Below are 19,397 nucleotides of genomic sequence, written 5' to 3' on the forward strand. Positions count from 1 at the left end.
AGTTTCAAGCCTCCAAGTCTGGGACTAACTACAAACTATAGTCAGCCATGTGGGAGTACAATGACATAACCATTATGCTATCTGCCTGGTCCCTTGACCAAAGAGTTTTAAAACAAATGTTTTTTCTCCAGCTACCCATTACAAGAAGCCATTATTCTCAAGGATTCTTTGAGGATTTCTCACTTATGACATTTTTTAATATTTTATTTTTTAAATTTATGAGCCGTAAAGCGCCTTTCGTGTGTGGCAAAAAAAATGCTTTGAAGCATTGTTCAGATAATCACATAAGTAGTAAAATAATAGTTCATGTGAAAAGTATTATTTTTTTTTTAAGAGAGATTTTTGCTATAGGACAGGCACACTCACTGGAGACACAAAGAGACAGAAAGCGAGAAAATCACCCCTGGGGGGATGGCCATGCTGCAATCCCTTCTCCATTCTCCGCTCGGGATTTTGAGCATGCCCACACACGCACATGCACTGGTGGGTCCACAGTTGACTACCTGGAAGTCCAACAACGTAACCATTACACCATCTGCTGGTCCTTATTAATGTTGCTCTAAAAATGTGACAAATTGTATGACAATATACACTGTTACTGTAGATTATTCCAATGTGTCAAGCTCTTCTTAAAAAGTCCGTGGTGGGGCCAGCAGGTGGCATAGTGGTTGAAGTGTTGGACTCCCACATGGCTGACTGCATGTAGTCCCAGACCTAGAGGTTTGAAACTCATGCTGGGCACATGTGCTTGCCAAAAATCCCAAGAGGAGAATGGAGGAGAAGGGATTATGGTGTGGCCATCCTCCCTGGGGAAGGGAGGGGAGGGATCTCTCACACTCTCTCTCTGTCTATTTCTGTTTCTGTCAAGTGCACATGCCCTATGGCAAAAAAAAACAAACAAACAAAAACAAACAAACAAACAAAAAAACCCTCTCTTATATATAAAAAAAGCTCATGGTACTCATCCTCCAGGGCCAGCAGGTGGCATGGTGGTTAAGGCGTTGAACTTTCACATGGCCCACTGTGATCTGAGTTCCGACCTGGCAGCTTGCTTTCTTACTTTCCTTTTCTCTCTCTCTCTGTCAAATTAAAAAATAATAATAAGGGCCAGTAAATGGTGTAATGGTTACGTCACTGGACTCCTATGTAGTCAACTACAGACCTGGTGGCTTAAAACACATACCAGGCACATGTGTGTGCATGCCCAAAATCCCTAGAGCAAAATGGAGGAGAAGGGATTGCAGTGTGGCCATCCCCCCTGAGGGGTGCTTTCTCACTTTCTGTCTATCTCTCCAGCGAGTGCACCCCTATAGCAAAAATCTCTAAATAATAATAATAAAAAAGAAATAAACAATTATTTTAAGAACAATTCATCCTCCTAGTATTCTAAAAAATAGTGTTTCTAAGGATGTTTCTGAATTTTAAATACAGTAGTAAGGCTTATATGCTGATTACTATCCATCTTATTTAAGGGGACTTCCAAAAAGTTAATGGGAGGGGCCGGCAGATGTGTGGTGGTTGAGTCGCTGGATTCCCACACGGCCAACAGTTAGAGTCCCGGACCTGGTGGCTAGCTTTTTCACTTTCCCTCTCTCTCCAGTCAAAATTTAAAAATAATAATAAATAGATTAAATAAATAAATAAATATATTTTTAAACTTAATGGAAAATAGAAACTAAGTACTAGTTTATTTTGGTGCCAAAAAGCCTCAAAATCCTTGCATAGTTTTTCTTTCTTTCTTTTTAGATGTGTACTATGGGGATTTTAATATCACATTGTAAGGTATTTTTTAAAGAATTATTTTATGTAACTCTATTATTATTTTTAAAAATATTTCCAGTGATTTAAAGAAAGAGAGTAAGTGAGAAAGCAAGCTTTTAGGAACAGGACTTGGACCACTGTCGGCCATGTGGGATCTAGCACCCTTAACCACAATGCCACCTGCTGGTTCCGGTAATGATTTTTTTTTTTTTACATTTATTTATTTATCTATTTATTTGTTGTGATTTTCAAATCGTCAGGTCTGGGACTTGAAGTGCAATTGGCCGTGTGGGACTCCAGCACCTCAACCACCACGCCACATGTTGGCCCCCAGTATATTTTTCTTGAATTTTCCATGAGCTTCGTCAAGACCCCTCATACATCCATCGACACTCCTCCAGGGGTTTGAAATACTGTTCGAAATGTCATCAGTTGTGTTCCTGGTCTTGCTTCACCACCTAACGCCTCCAGCTTCTGCAGGTGATTCTCTGGAGCTGGGGGAATGGATTGAGGATGAGAGCGAGAGCACTACCCAGGCTGCTTTTCCACACTAGCCCAGAAGGCATTCTGAAAGGACTATGCGAAAGACAGTCTCGGCACCTGGGCCAGCCTATGGAGTCAGGGTGCAAACCTGATGACTCCAGAAGACAGGCCGGAGCCTCTGCTCAGCCCTGTTCTCTGTCCAGGAGGCAGTGGTACTGATTGAGAAAGTCAAGACGCTGGAGCCAGCAGGTGTGATGGCTGAGGTGCTGACTCCCACATGGTCGGCCCTCCTTGAGTCCCAGACCTGGTGGCTTGAAAATCACACTGGGCGCATGTGCGAGCGTGCCCAAAATCCCAGGAGGAGAATGGTAGAGAGGGGATGAGAGGGGAGTGTGGTGTGATCATCCCCCTGGGGGGTGATTCCTCAGTTTCCCTCTCTTTCTCTCTTTGGGTTGAGCACACACCCTATGGCAAAACCTTAAAAAAGAAAGTTAAAAAAAAAAAAAAGCATAGACTCCAAGAGTAACTGCTCTTCCTGTGCTTGGAGACACACCCTTCTGTCGAGGCGGGTCCATGGAGAGGGGCTGGACTGGACTGGCACCCCTGGCCTCTCCCCACCCCCTCTAACTCCACTGTATGGAAAGCTCACCAGCTGCCTGATAGGTGAGTTGGGAGGTGTGGTTTGCACATGCTCAGTTTAGCTCTTTGGGGGGGCCATCTTTCTGGCTGGATGTTCTTGTCTGTCTTTGCCCTGTTGCTGAGAACCTGACTCTGTGGAAGCCCAGACTCACTGCCTGAGGTCTGCAGGCAAGTTTAATTCCAGGAACGGTTTTAGCAAACACACCGTGTGTCAGATCCAGAGCCACATTCACAGATGGACTTTGTACTACTGATACTTTGACCTCCATAATTAAGACTCCTCATTTTCTCTCTGAATGCATTTGAAACTCAATTGGGAGACAGGATATCAGACTCCAAACACTACATATGTTATTTTTAGTTTAACACAGAATTTAATATTGAAATTAGCACTTTAATTTGCATTACAGAATTGTTTTTCTTAAGAGAGAATGTTTGCTATTGGGCATGTGTGCTTGATGGACAGAGAGAGAGACAGAAAGCAAGAAGTCACTCACTGGGGTGCGTGGCCATGCTGCAGTCTCTTCTCCTCCATTCTCTTCTGGGGATTTTGGGCACGCATGCACATGTGCCCAGCATGAGTCTTAAACTGTTAGGTCCAGGACTTGAACCGCAGTTCACTATATGGGAGTCCAGCGACACAACCACTACACCATCTGCTGGTCCCCAGAATTTTCAAAATATAGGTATATCCTATTTTATTTATAAATGAGCCTGAAGTAGGACCAGCAGGGGACGTGGTGGTTAGGGTACTAGACTCCCACATGGTCAACTGTGGTTCAAGTCCTAGGCCTGGTGGCTTGCTTTCTCACCTTCTCTTTCTTTCTTTCTCTCTTTGGTCAAGTTAAAAAAAATTAAATTAAATTAAATAAACAAGTTTTTTTAAAAGAGCCTCAAGTATTGATTATAACCTACAGATAATGTAATAATATCTAACGTGGGCTGTCCTTTAATGAGTTTATAAAGGCCCAAAGAGAGAAACAGAATTTCTGCACCACACGGATGCCCACGTTGTCACCAAGCCCTCCCGTGGAATTACCTGAGGCGGAGCACCACTGGACAGAAAGGACGAACACGCATCATCTACCTGGAGGAAACGAAAATGGCGGTTACATCCTGGAAACAGACGGAAACCAGAAAGTCGGTTTTACAAAGTTGGTGAAGGGCTCTGGATGTGCAAGACAGGAGCTGCTAAAAATGTATAGGAAACTCCTGGAACTGGGGTGCTCCAAGATTCACCCCCAACCATAGGGACAGATAGCCCCAATTACAGTGAGTGGGGGTCATCAGAGGGTATTATGAGACCCCCAGGACCAAGGAAAGAAGTGCTGGCGCTCATCAGCAGAGAAATTGAGGTGTGGCAGAAGAACGCCTGGACATGAAGAAGCGCCTCAGTTACTGCTCGGTTCCTTTTTTGTCCTTTTTTATTTTTGGAGTTTTTTCCTTTCTTCCATGAATGAGAGAGACAGAGAGGGGAAAAGTGAGCACCCTCAACAGTGAACTGATGATACGAACCACCCCCTGGCCCTCAGCCAGCCCCAGATCATGGGCACATGCATGCCTAGGGACTTAGGGAGGTCTCGGGACTTGAATCTGGCACCTTCCCATGTGAGACCGCCCCACACAGCATCTTGTTTACCACTGAGCCACCATTCCTCCCCCAGTGCAATTCTTTATTACATAGGAATCTAATGTCACCAAACAATATGACAATAGCATGATAAACCGCATAAGAAAAAGTCCAGACGACATAGATGACTTTTCGTTCTCTGTCATCAACCAGCATTAGAAACGAGTTCAGTTGGAGCCGCAGATGATGTAACAATTACACCCACATGGACACCCACATGGCCGACTGTAGTCTGAGTCTTGGACCCAATGGCTTTAAGATCATGCCAGGAGCATGTTACATGCATGCCCAAGATCCCAGGAGGAGGTTGGAGGAGAAGGGATTGCAGTGTGGCCATCTCCCCTGCGGGGTGATTTCTCACTTTCCCTTCCACTGTCTCAGTCTCTCTCTCTCTGGTGAGCACAGCCACCTTAAGGCAAAAGATTCTGAAAGAAAAAGAAAAGAGTTTTATTTTGGGAGGCGAGAGGGTAGCATAGTGGTTATAATGCTAGATTCCCACATGGGCAATGACAGTTTGAATTCTGGACCTGGTGCCTTGAAACACACCAGGTACGTGTGCGTGTGTGCACCCAAAATCCTGAGAGGAGAGTGGAAGAGAAAGGATCGTAGTCATCTCCCCTGAGGGGGCGATTTTTCACTTTCCCTTTCACTATCTCTGTATCTCTCTCTGGCAAGCACATGGTCCCTATGGCAAAACCTCTAAGGAAGAAAGAAAGAAAGAAAGAAAGAAAGAAAGAGAGAGAGAGAGAGAGAGAGAGAGAGAGAGAGAGAGAGAGAGAAAGAAAGAAAGAAAGAAAGAAAGAAAGAAAGAAAGAAAGAAAGAAAGAAAGAAAGAAAGAAAGAAAGAAAGAAAGAAAGTTCTATTTGGGAGGCCAGCAGGTGGTGTGGTGATTATGGTGCTGGACTCCCACATGGCCAATGGTGGTTCAAGTTCCAGACCTGGTGGCTTGAAACTCAGGCCAGGTGCATGTGCATGCATGCCCAAAATCCTGAGAGGAGAATGGAGGAGAAGGTATTGCAGTGTGACCATTCCCCTGGGGGGGTGATGTCTTGCTTTCTGTCTCTCTGTCTCTGTCTCTCCTGTGAGCACATGAGCCCGATAGCAAAAAAAAGCTCTCAAAATAAAGAAGAGAGTTCTACTTTATAGTGAAGGTGTAGGTTTATTGAACTGTAGTTGGAACTGGTTGTTCTCAGCGCTTGTCCTAAGGAGAGAGCTTGAGCAACCTTACACTGCACTGGAAGAGATTTATCTTACTCATAAAAAAAAAAAAAAATCCTGAAGTGTGAAGCACTAAGCAGAATGCCTGGAGTTGTTTATGGCATTTGTTTGGTGACCTTTTCAAATGGGACTGGGGAAAACGGTACTGATTTTTGTCTGTCTGGAATGATCTGGGCTGAGTCCTGTTCAGGGCATAACATCTTCGACGCCCCGTTCAGTCCCAGAATTCCTTGCTCACCAGTTCATTTTTTTTTAAGTTTATGATTTATTTCTTCCATGAGCAAGAGAGACAGAGAGGGAGTCAGACACAGAGAGACAACCTCTCCAGGAGGGTCCTGGTACCAAGTTCTGCCCCAACCTCAGCCAGCCCCGGATCATGGGCACGTGCATAACTGGTGTACTCAGGGAGGTCTCCAGACACGAACCTGGAACTTTCCCATGTGGCTCGGCCTCACAGAACATTGTGTTTTACTGCTGGCCCTCTGGCCCCTGTCAGTTTGATTTAATTAAATTCTCACACCAAAATACAAAAGGTTATTACTACGATTTTCAGTTACACTTTCTCAAGCTCCTTATTGCTTCTAAGTTGAACGTGTCCAAAAATATATGATTGTCTAATTCAGAGACTAGCCAAAGTATAAGGCAGTAAAGAAAAGCAAAGGCTTCTCATCCTCACGGAACTTGTCATATTTATATATAAAAAAGGGTTGGGAAATAATTTTCCTTGGTTCATCCCCTGTGCCTATCACCTGTTCCCTTTTCCATGCCATACAAACCCAAAATAGTGGATACAGGACACACACACACATGCACACACACACATGCACACACAGCAAGAAACTTTTTTGAGAAAAATTTTTTGCTATAGGGCACATGCACTCGCTGGAAAGACAGAAAGTGAGAAATCACCTCTCCCAGGGCGATGGCCATGCCACAATCCCTTCTCTTCCATTCTCCTCTCAGGGTTGTGGGCACTCATGCATATGTGCCTGGTGTGAGTTTTAAGTCACTGGATCCGGGACTCTAACTGTGGTCGACCAAGTGGAAGTCCAGCAATATAACCGTTATGCCCTCTGCTGGTCCCAGTGATACACTTCTTTAGGGCAGTGGCTAGTCATATGCAACTTTCTCAGAACAAACGTTCGATTTAAGTTCTTACATTAAATTGAACTTGTACAGAAAAAAACGAGAAGTCAATTGAGAGGAGAAAGCCAAAGAGATCCCCTTTAGGCTCTGAATTCTGGACAAGGTTTACACGTCACCTCCAAATGGTATTTATTATCTGTCCTTTTGCAGGAGAAGAGGAAGTGGCTCCTCCTGATGTTTTTCGTGGTACGTGGGTATCCGAAGACATTGCAGACCCTTGGCCAGCCTACTGGCCAATGGGGAGGGGCTCATGTTCAAGAAGAGAGCCCTTGAATGTCAGGACATCGACATCATTTAAGTAGAAACATCAGATTTTCTTTTTTTTGAGAGAGATTTTTGCTATAGGGCACATGCACTCGTCAGAGAGACAGGCAGAGACAGGGAGACAGAAAGTGAGAAATCACCCCCCTGGGGATGACCATGCTGCAGTCTCTTCCTCCATTCTCCTCTCCAGATTTTGGCCACACATGGAAATGCACGTGGCATGAGTTTTAAGCTGCCAGGTCCAGGACTTGAACTGCAGTCAACTATATGGGAGTTTAGCAGTGTAACCATTATGCCACCAGCTGGTCTCAAAACATCAGAATACTTTTTTGTGTTTTCAAAGAGAGATTTTTGTTATAGGGCACATGCGCTCACCAGAAAGACAGAGAGGGACAGAGAGACAGAAAGTGAGATGTCACCCCCTAGTGGGGGTTGGTAGGCTGCAATCCCTTCTCCTCCATGCTCCTCTTGGGATCTTGGGCATCCACATATATGTGCTTGATGCCCCTTTAAGCCCCAGAATTCCTTGCTCACCAGTTAATTTTTTTAAGTTTATGATTTATTTTTTCCATGAGCAAGAGAGACAGAGAGAAAGAGAGTAAGACACAGAGAGACAACCTCTCCAGCAGGGTCTCGATACCAAGTTCTGCCCCAACCTGCCATTCAAACTGCTGGATCTGGGACTCAAATCACTATCAACTATGTGGGAGTTCAACGATGTGACCATTGCGCCATCTGCTGGTCCCAAAACATCAGAATTTAAAAAAAAAACTCTATCACATTGGGAGGTAATTACAAAGCTCTTCAGTCTTTGGTCACATTTATTTTGAAAGGCACAGTTACACTACTCACCCACTTTCCATTTGGGTAAACATTGTTCATTTTACTAAGCTGTGTCCTGTTTACCGAGCTCTGTAGAGCACGTGGGTGAATCTACCTGAAAATGGCTAGGTCTCTATAGACAGCTGGGAGAGTGTGTGTTGCTAGTGTCTGAATGGCTCTGTAAACCTTCAGCAGAAAAATTAACTCTACGTTCTTAGCATCTTGACTGCTTTAAATGCTTTTTTTTTTTTTTTTTGAGAGGTTTTCGCTATAGGGCGCGGGCGCTCGCCAGACAGACAGAGACAGAGAGACAGAAAGTGAGAAATCCCCCCCCAGGGGGATGGTCATGCCGCAATCCCTTCTCCTCCATTCTCCTCTCGGGATCTTGGGCACGCACGCACACGCACCCAGCGTGAGTTCTAAGCCACCGGGTCTGGGATGCGAACTGCGGTCGACTACATGGGAGTCCAGCGACATAGCCATCACGCTAACTGCTGGTTCCCTGCTTTACATGCTTTTGATGTAAGAGAACTTACAATGCGTTTACAATTCGGTTTGAGTTTTCTTCCAACATTATTGTCTAAAATATTTTTCCAGAGATTTCCCGTGAAAACATAGATGGTCTCAAGTTATAATAAATGTTGTATGACACATTAATATCTTCTAAATTACCCCTTTTTTTTTTTTTACATTTCTTTTTCTTTTTCCTTTTTCTTTTATTAAAGGGTTTGCCATAGGACATGTATGTTTGCTGGAAAGAGACAGAGACAGAGAAAAAATAAGAAATCACTCTCCTGTGGGGATAGCCACACTGCACTCCCTTTTCCTTCATTCTCCTCCTGGCATTTTGGGCACACACACACACACACACACGCCCAGCATGATTTTTCAAACCACCAAGACCAGGACTTGAACCACAGTTGGCCATCTGGGAGTCCAATGCCTTAACCACCACACCACCTGCTGGCCCAATCTTGTTTATATTTCTAACATATACTTTGATTTTCTACCAAGGCAGAGACTCTTAAAATAGAGCTTTGATCAATTTCTGTACTATTAAAGACTGCTGAGTTCTTGGCACTAACATCTTTCTTATCTTTTCCCTAGTAACTTATGCGGGGTGGGGTGGGGTGCAGGTTCGAAGGGCATTCTCTTCATTTTGTAGCTCACTATCAACATTAACCTTGCTTTACTGATATATTAATTCCTTTTCTATTTCCCCTGTTTCCTCCCATCCCATCTTCCTACAGGCAACTCGTCTGATGTATTTGATGTGTATCCTCCAGTTGGTAAGCTCTGGTACATCCGTATTGCTGTTTCTCGTCTATGTACGGTATTTTCTCACGTTTTTCCCACATAACACTAACTACCCTTCGAGAGGTGGCCATGTTGCTGGGTATACATCTATGAGTTGCTGCTGGCACCTGTAACGTTCCCTCTAACGTGTACTCACCCACGAGAGGTCTAGCCTCTGCTTGGTGGTAGACAGCTGGGTTCCCCCCAGTTCTTACCATTACAAAACTGTGCTCAACGTCCTCGTGTGATTCTGTGTCTTCTGAATATGGACCTGGAGGGGAATACCTCTGGGCTCTACACCCTGGAGAGGGAACGCTGGGTGGTGGGAATATCTAGGCTGTTTTCCAGTTGGCTCCACCAGTTGACACTCACCAACTACAGGTAAGTGTGCAGATTCCTCACGACCTGGCTACCACTTGCAGCGAACTCGATCTCATATTTCACCTAACTGCATAGAGAGCGACTTTTCATTGTTGTCCTAGTTTTTATTTCATTGTTACTAAGAATTTGCGCATTTCTTTAGATGCCTGTGGGGATTTGGGGCTTTCTCTTTTGTAAATGGTTTGTACTAATCCGTTGTCTATTTTTATTCTAGTTTCCTATCTTTATCCATTTGATTTGATAGTTTCTGGCATTCTACAAAAGCAATTACTTATCGGTTTTAGGTATCGTCAATAACTTCTTTCAATGCCTCTCATCTTTTCCCAGAGTCCTCTGTTGAGAGGAATCTTTACTTTTTTTTCTTTTTCTTTTTAATTAGCAAGAGGGCATGTACATTAGACAGAGCGACAGACAGAGAGGGAGAAAGTACCCTCCATGGGGCGTGGTCATGCCATAATCCCGTCTCTTCCATTTCTCCACCCTGTCAGAATATGGGACATGAATACACATGTGTCCAGCGTGTCTGTCAAACTACCAGGTCTCCAACTCAAATCGTGTGGTTAGCCATGTGAGACCCAGCTCCTTCCACCACCAGGCCATAGGCCAACCCATCATCTTTACTCTATTTTCTTTTTTCTGGAGAGGTTTTTGCTATAGGGCGCGTGCGCTTGCCAGAAAGACAGAGAGAGACAGAGAGACAGAAAGCGAGAAATCACCCCCCAGGGGGGATGGCCACGCCGCAATCCCTTCTCCTCCATTCTCCTCTCGGGATCTTGGGCACGCACGCATACACACCCAGTGTGAGTTTAAGCCACCAGGTCCGGGACTCGAACTGCAGTTGACTTGATGGGAGTCCAGCAACATAGCCATTACGCCATCTGCTGGTCCTAATATCTTTACTCTTAATGTAATTCAATTCATTATGTTTTTGGAGTTTTGACCTATATTTGAAGTTTTATTTAAGAAGTCTTTCCTGGGTTTTCATCTCCTTTCCCGAAGTGTTATGGTGATTGAGGCTCTGGACTTTCACACGGCCAACCACAGTTCAAGTCCCAGACCTGGAGGCTTGAAAATTGTGCTGGCCACATGTGCGTGCATGCCCAAAATCCCAGGAGGAGAATGGAGAAGAAAGGGTTGCCATATGGCCATCTCCCCATAGGGTGGTTTCTAACTTTCCCTATCAATGTTTTCGTCTCTGTGGCAACCGCATGTGCCCTATGACAAAAATCTTTTTTAAAAAGGAGGTCCTTCCCTATTCTTAGCTCATCAAGATATTGTCCTACATCATTTTCTATGAACTATGATTTCACACTTCATTATTATTATTTTATATATTTCTTCCAGGAGTGACAGATACAAAGAGAAACAGAGAGAAATAACACCCCCACCAGGTTCTCGATGCCATGGTCTACCCAAGCCCCAGCCAGCCCCAGAGCATGGGCACACACATGCCCTCTGTCCCAGGGTGGTCTGCAGTGTGAATGCAGAACCTCCTTATGTGGGTCAGCTTTGCAGGCCATCCTGTTTTACCACCGCATCTCCACTCAGCCTCTTGATTTTACTCATAATATTTCGGCCTTTAACCCACCTGGAGCCCTTCTCTGTGCAGGGTGTCCGTTTCAGTTTTCTTTGTACAGTGAACAGACAATTTACTCTTCCCCTCCCCGAGTTTTAGCATTTCCCTTCTCATAGCTAAGTTTTTGTGTGTGCACACCTGCCTGGGGGCCGCCCGCTCTCTCCTGAGACATGCTGGAGATAAGGACCTGCCCAAGATCCTTGGAGGAGAATGGAGAAGCAGGGATTGCGGTGTGCCCATCCCTCCTGGAGGACGATTTCTCGCTTTCCCTCTTTCTGCCTCTTTTTCTCTGACAAGTGGATGCTTCTTATGGAAAAAAAAAAACTTTAAAAACTCAAAAGACTATTATGTACTTTAATTAGGTTAATTTTTAAATACTTATCATTTTTATTGCTATTGCAAATGAAGTAATATTTTTAAAAGAATTATGTATACCACACAATTCACCCAGTTAAAGTGTATAATTCAATGGTTTTTATTGTATTTACGGAACTGTGAAACCATCACCACAGTTAATCGCTTGTAATACTTTTTTCCTTTATGAGAGAAAGAGAGGAAGAGAGACAGAGAGAGAGAGGGAGATGGAGAGAGACAAGAGACAGGCATTTTGATAGGGTCTGAGGTTGTGATCCTGCTGGCCAGCCTCCCAGTGAGCTAGGATCACAGGTGTGTCCACCCATGCCTGGCCTGTTCAGGCTGACCTTGGACCTAAACCTGGGCCTCCTGTGATTATTACTTTTAAAAAGTTGCTATAGGGGGGAACCAGCAGTTAGCGTAATGGCTATGTCGCTGGACTCCCACGTAGTCGACCGCGGTTCGTGTCCCGGACCCGGTGGCTTAAAACTCACACCGGGCACGTGTGCGTGCATGCCCAAGATCCCGAGAGGAGAATGGAGGAGAAGGGATTGCGGTGTGACCATCCCCCCTGGGGGGTGATTTCTCGCTTTCTGTCTCTATGTCTCTCTCTGTCTGTCTGGCGAGCGCACGCGCCCTACAGTGAAAATCTCTCCAAAAAAAAAAAAAAAAAAGTTGCTATAGGGCACATGTACTCACCAGAGAGAAAGAAAAGGGAGAGTGAGAAAGGAGAGTGAGAAAGCAAGTCACTAGATCTGGGACTCAAATCATGGTTGGCCACGTGAGGGTTCAGCATCTTAACCACGCCACCACCTGCTAGACTCTTCCCCTTGTGTTTTCGTTGAATGATTAAATTATCTTTTAAAATTTTTTTCTGAGAAAATATATATATGAAGCCAAATCTCTCTAGCTGCCATTATAGCTGTAACCTTTTTGTCATTTATTTCCAAATATTCTATAATTTTCTTTTTTGCCTAGGGTTAGTTACTAAAATGCTACTTATTTTCCAGATTGTATAGTGAATGTATAGTTTTGTTATTAGTTTCTAATTTTATTGCAGTATCAGAAAACATTTTAAATGAATCCTTTCTAATTTATGATATCTTCCTTTCCATTCTAACATGTTCTATTCTTTTAATGCTCCAAATATTCTCAACAAGAATGTATATACTGGTTAGTGGATATATATATATATATATATGAATATATATATTTATGAATATATATATTTATGGATATATATTTATGAATATATATATGTTTACACACACACATATATAAATTTACTAGAACACACGTGTGCTTATTTGAGACAGACAGAGAGAGAGAGAAAGAGAGGGAAACCGAGAAAGCATCCCCCACAAAGATGGTCACACCACAATCCTTTCTCCTTCAGTCTCCTCTCAGGACTTTGGGCATGCACGCACACACACCAGTCAGGTCTAGGACTTGAACCCCACAGGAAGCCATGTGGGATCCAGTGCTTTAACTACCACGCCACCTGTTAGCCCTGGGATCTGGCTTTTTTAACCCCTAGGATACTGGACTGACTAGCTTTTATGCGTGACTGTTATAAACAATATTATTTCTGTATCATTTTTAAAAATCCAAACTCATTGTCTCTCTCTTTTAAATGGTATATTTTATCACATTAACGTTCACTTAATTACTCTCCGCTTTGGGCTTATTTTTGTCTTTTACTTTACCATTTAGTGCATTCTTTGTTTTTTCTTTTTTTTCCTCCTTTATTTGCTTAAAAATAATAATTCTGAATATTACAATATCAGAATGTTGGCAAAATCATAGTTGTCCCAAAGTTCAATTACATTGTTTTATTTTACCATGATAACTTCCAAGAAGGGAAGGTTTCTACTAATTTGGGTGAAAATAATGATTTACCTCATTCCAAAACTGTAGTTCTTGTTCCGGTTGTAATCCTTGAGGTAACATTGGAGCACCTAAAAATAAAGTTATACTCTCATTAATTTTACAGTATTTCTTTTAAAATAAAGTGTTTACATAAAATTCCTGTTGAGATGCTATTTCTAAGTTTTACTGTGCCTCATTGCTACCTATTTCAACTAGATATTTTGCATTTGCCTGAGTGGAAGGAGACACATCATGAATTAAGCCATAGGAGCATCACAAAGACATTATTGTCAAGGACAAATTGCGTATATGTCCACACAAAAATTCGCGCATGAATTTCTATAGCAGCGTTGTTTATAATAGCCCAAACATAGAAATAATCCAAATGCCTGTCAACTGTGAACAGAGAAACACAATTTGATACATTCACTCTTAGACAGAAAAGGAAAAGAACTGAAAATACCTATGCTGAGTCAACTATGCCAGGAGTAAGCCCAGCTGCGGTGGCTCAGGGGGCAGGGCGCTACTTCAGCTTCCTGAGCTATATGAGGAGACCCAGGGTTTGGACCCAGAGTGAACTTGAACATTCCAGGGATGCCCCCGGGTACACCTTTGATCCTGGCTGGCTGGAAGGCTGGGAAGAGGACCACCATGTGAAGAGACACTGCCTGGAGTCAGTCTCTTTCTCTCTCATGAAAGAAATGAACTTAAAAAAAAAATTACTAAGAAAAATAAGCCAGGTATAAAACATATTGTGTGATTTCATTTATATGAAATGTCCAGAAAAGGCAAATCATTAATGATACAAAGACCAGTGGTCATCTGTGACCACGGGTGGGAATGATTGGGGATCCACTGCGAATGAACGTAGCAGTTTTTGGGAGTGATGGAAACACCCTAAAATTGTATTGTGATAGCTGCAAAATTCTTTAAGGATACTAAAAGTCATCGAAGTATATATTTAAAAGAGATGAATTTTATGCTATATAAATGGTTAGGTTGTCGAAAAATCTTAATGTATGTTTTTCTAAGCAAAAATGCATCATGAGTTGTCTGACGATCCAGTATATAGTAATAAAAGTCTTGCAAAAATAATTACCTGTTAGGGCCTTAATTATTCTTTAAATTAAGATGTTACCAACTTAACATCTTCAGAAATAATAGCTTTAATCTTCTAACTTAGACTATGCAATTAAACATTTTTTCTAGTTTTTTTTTTTTTTTTTTGCTATAAGGCATGTGTACTTGCTGAAGAGAGATAGAGAGAGGGAAAGTGAAGTGAGAAACCACCTCCCTGGAGGAATGGCCATGCCATGATCCCTGCTCCTCCATTGTCCTCTCAGGATTTGGGGCACTCACACACATGCACCCAGCAGGAGTTTCAAGCCTCCAGATCTGAGACACGACCCATCATTTGTTCTTGTGGGAACCTAGTGCCTTAACCACCATGCCACCTGCTAGCCTGCGAGTTAGAAACTGTATCTGTGTTTTTATTTCCTTATGAATATCTAAATATAATTGTTATTTATTTTCTTATTTATCTTTGCTAAAAATAAGGAAACATTCTGCTGTAAAAGACTATAGGGGCGGGCCTGCGGCCTTGTGGTTAAAGGAGCCAGACCCCACGTGACCCACTGCTGCTTGAACCCCAGTACCTATGGCTTACAAAACAGGCTGGGTGCAAGTGCATGAATGCTTCACATCACAGCAGGAGGGAGAAATGGAGGAGAATGGGGTTGCAGAGTGACCACACTCCATCCTAGGTGGGTCATACTCTGAGCGCTTTTGTCATCAGGAGGGAATAAAGCTTGCACTTCTCACAACTTTCACACAAAGTACCTGGATCCCACATAGCTGACCAGAGTTTGCATCTTGGCCCTGGTGGTTTGAAAAACATACTGAGCTCAGGTGGGGGCATGCCCCAAATCCTGACAGGCTGGAGCACCCGAGCAGAAGGGTAGCCCCCACTGAGATGTGCTTCCTCCTCCCCTCCCTGTCTGTCTCTCTTTAGTTAGCACATGTGCCCTCTGGCAATTAGGAGAAAAAAAGCTGAATAAAAACTTTCAGCTTAGAGAGGAGAATATTTTTAAAATAATGATAACAAGCTAGTCGCCACTGACAATGACTGAGCACTTACTTGATGTAGCGCAATGGGAAGCTTTTAAGTGTATTATGTCCTTTAACCCTCAGCCAACCTTTTGAGATAAATACGATTAGAATTCCCTTTTCACCAGGAGAAAACAGAGGGAAAGAAGGATTAAGTAATTCATCTAAGGCCATTATAAATAGTAGCAGGGGCAGATTTCAAACCAAGTCTGGCAGGCTCTAAATCCTGACAGATCCCCCCCACCCCCATTCAATCATTCTTTAGTCAAGTCTTGCTTTGAGTTACACAAGTTTTCACTATTGGTTCATTGAAGTTCTACTAACAATAGCAATAATTAACATCGTTTTATTACTACCGAGTGTCTGAAATATCTTACAGGGACCATCTAGTCCATAGGACAGAGTTGATTTATTTCAGAACCGGACTGAATCCCCTTTCATGGGACAACTCTTCAAGGTGAGGACCAAGTCCCACACATCTCTGAACACACTTCTCGCCCTGCCGCAACGTGCACCACCAAATCACAGTTGTCTGGTGGATCATATTCTTTTCTTTCTTTCTTCTTTTTTTTTTTAGAGTGATTTTTGCTATAGGGCATATGTGCTGGCCAGAGAGATGAGAGACAGAGAGACAGAAAGCAAGAAATCATCCCCGGTTGGGGGAGGGGGGGATGGCCATGCCGCCATCCCTTCTCCATTCTCCTCTTGGGATTTTGGGTATGTACACACATGAGCCTGGCGTGAGTTTTAAGCCACCAGATCTGGGACTTGAACCACAGGCAACCATGTAGGAGTCCAGCGCTGTACCGTTATGCCATCTGTTGGTCCTAGGTGGATTGTACTCTGAGCTCTTTTTGTCATCAGGAGGGAATAAAGCTGCACTTCTCACAACTTTCATACAAAGTACCTGGTGATCTTCCTAAATAAAATTGTTTGACAAGGCATTCCCGTTTAGAGAACATAACTTGACATTCTTGTAGTCGGGAATGCCCCCACACACAGTAAAAGTCGAAGCTTCTGCCTCCCTGCACTGTCTTGAGCCACCCTGCCTTCCCCCACCCCACCGCGGCGCACCTGCCTCTTTCCACATTCAAGCTTGCACAGAGTGCGTGGAAACGGCCAGCGTGTCTTAGTCCCAAGCACTATAGAGTGAGAAAGGGGTACTTTATGGTCCTTCTACCAAACATGTAAATATAGCCTAAGAGTAAAATGGCTAGAAACCGAAATTAAAAATACTTTGAGGGGCGACCAGCAGGTGGTGTGGAGGTTAAGGTGGCTGCATCCCACATGGCCAACTGTGTGGTTCCAATCCCAGACCCGGCAGCTTGGAAATCACGCTGGACATACGTACATGTGTGCCCAGAACCCCAAGAGGAGAATGGAGAAGGGATTATGGTGTGGCCAACCCCCATAGGGGGTGGTGATTTATTTCTTTCTCTCTCTGTCTCTGTCTCTCTCTGGCTAGCACACACATGCCCTACAGCAAAAACTAAATTACACACACACACACACACACACATTTATTTATTTATTTATTTATTTATTTATTTATTTATTTATTTTTGAGGGGGCCAGCTGTAGTGGTAGAGTGGTAATGCAGCACTCTGTAATGTTGGGCCCACATGAGGAGGTCTTGGGTTTGATTCCTGAGGCCTATACATGTGTCCGCAATCTGAGCTAGCTTAGGCTGGGGGTGGATTGTGGTGTGAAGATTCTATTGCCTCCTCATTACCCTTGGAAGATATAAATAGACTGTTTTTTCAGAGGTTTTTACCTTAGAGTATGGGTGCACACCAGAGAGAGAAAGAGAGACAGAGACAGTGACAAAGAAAGTGAGAAATCATTCCCCTGGGGCGATGGCCACATTGCAATCCCTTCTCCTCCATTCTCCTCCTGGGATCTTGGGCATGCACGCACATGCACCTGTCATGATTTTCAAGTCATGTGGGAGTTCAGTGACATACCCACTATGACATCTGCTGACCCCTGAGTAAAGTTTTTAAAATATACTTTTCTGTCATTTATAGAAAACCATGAATACCCCGTGACTAAACCCAAATGTGAGGGGGGATTATAGTTTTCCTTTTTCTATTTCTTATCTCGAGTTCATGGGGTTTTCCTCCTAAAATATCCTAGATACGGCCTTTATCCTCTCCGAGAACAGGACTTAGATCACGTCCCGTCTTCCAGAGGTGGCGCCTCTATAATTATAGTTCAGCACCATCTAGCAAGGAGAAACCTTCAGTCTGACATTGTCTATTCTGCCCAATTGATGCAAATAATATGGACAGATAACTTGAATGGTAATAAACACACCAAGGATAAGAGAAAGAAAAAACAGATCTCATTATTCTAAGAGTGGTACCAATTTTCTCTACTCATTGCAAGTACTTAGCAAGTGTAGGCTTGGAAAGTGACAAACGCTTACTGCTGGCCAAAGATTAAGAGTGATTCAGGAGGGGAACCAGCAGTTGGCATAATGGCTATGTCGCTGGACTCCCACGTAGTCAACTGCGGTTCGAGTCCCGGACCCGGTGGCTTAAACTCACACTGGGCGCGTGTGCGTGCGTGCCCAAGATCTCGAGAGGAGAATGGAGGAGAAGGGATTGCAGCATGGCCATCCCCCCCTGGGGGGTGATTTCTCACTTTCTGTCTCTCTGTCTCTCTCTCTGTCTGGCAAGCGCACGCGCCCTATAGCAAAAACCCCTCTCTCTCTCAAAAAAAAGAGTGATTTAGTAGGAGCCAGCAGGAGTGTGGCGATTAAGGTGTTGGACTCCCACATGGCCAAATGAGGTTCGAACCCTGGACCTGGCAGCTTGCTTTCTCACTTTCTCTCTCTCTCTCTGGTCAAATTAAAAAATAATAACAACAAATGGAATAAATAAATAATTCTTTAAAAATATGAATGATTCAGTAAGTAGCAACCTGTTAGGAAAAGACATTCTGGGATTTGATCACTATTGTCACAGACAAAATCAAGTCATAGCATGCGGCAGAGAGCCCAGATGGGTTCCTCTTACAGGGGACTTCCTTCTTATTTCCACAGCGTTCCCTAACAGCACGCTGTTTCCAGGACCTGGGGCTGGCCCTTCACTGTCCCGTCGCTTCTGTACTCTCTGAGAACTCACTCATGTTTTGCCAAGGATCCTGCATTTACCGACATTCCGCTGTTGTCCCCTGGCTCTGCGGCACTCATTTGCTGCTTTGAAACCTCCAGCTGCACCTCCCAGGGCGATCCATCCTGTAGACGAACTCTGATTCGCTTATGTAAGCCATGTCTCCCCGCTGCCCTGCCAGTGCCATCTTGAGGGACTCAGGACCCCAGCAGGTCGCACTGTATATTCATCCTTTCCCTCCCCACCACAGTCTTAGATAAAATGAGGTTTTTAGTACTAAGAGCAGGCTTGAAAGGGAACACAGACATAAAAGGCCAGTCTAGGGAATCTCTGGGAACAGAAGGAGGCATCTCAACCTTTTGCTTGTAAAATAGTAGAGATATTTATGAGACAGCACCTACGCTCCTTTGGAAATAAAACCCGAGACTCCCTTCTCCTGGTGTCATCCCTAGCTAGGACTCAGTCCCCAGCAACCAGAAAATCACACCTCTCCCAAAGGCAGTCTCCACTCCACGGAAAAGTCACGGACGCCTGTCTCATATGACACGCAGGGGAAGCGTCTTTCCTTTACATAGGAGGCCACTTTCAAAACTATGCTCCTCTGCTAATCTGACCAACAGCAGTTTGAGTCCCTGACCTGGTGGCTTCAAAATGCCCCAAATCCCAGGAGGAGAATGGAAGAGAAGGGATTGCCGGTAGGACCACCCTCCCATTCCCCAGGGGATTTCTCTTTCC

General features: G+C 43.9%; 1 protein-coding gene across 1 annotated transcript in view; it reads right to left on the minus strand.

Annotated features, from left to right (window-relative positions):
• NMU (neuromedin U) overlaps positions 1 to 19,397 on the minus strand; it is a 39,988-nt gene that overhangs the window by 16,295 nt on the left and 4,296 nt on the right. Inside the window, exons 3-4 of the mRNA XM_014583879.2 lie at positions 13,471 to 13,529; positions 3,923 to 3,970 (exon numbers count right to left, since the gene is read on the minus strand). Coding sequence (XP_014439365.2) covers positions 3,923 to 3,970; positions 13,471 to 13,529 — 107 coding nt within the window. The remainder of the gene's footprint in view (positions 1 to 3,922; positions 3,971 to 13,470; positions 13,530 to 19,397) is intronic.

The sequence above is a fragment of the Tupaia chinensis genome, unplaced genomic scaffold (genome assembly GCF_000334495.1).
Source record: "Tupaia chinensis unplaced genomic scaffold, TupChi_1.0 Scaffold144982_1, whole genome shotgun sequence".
Taxonomy (NCBI): domain Eukaryota; kingdom Metazoa; phylum Chordata; class Mammalia; order Scandentia; family Tupaiidae; genus Tupaia; species Tupaia belangeri.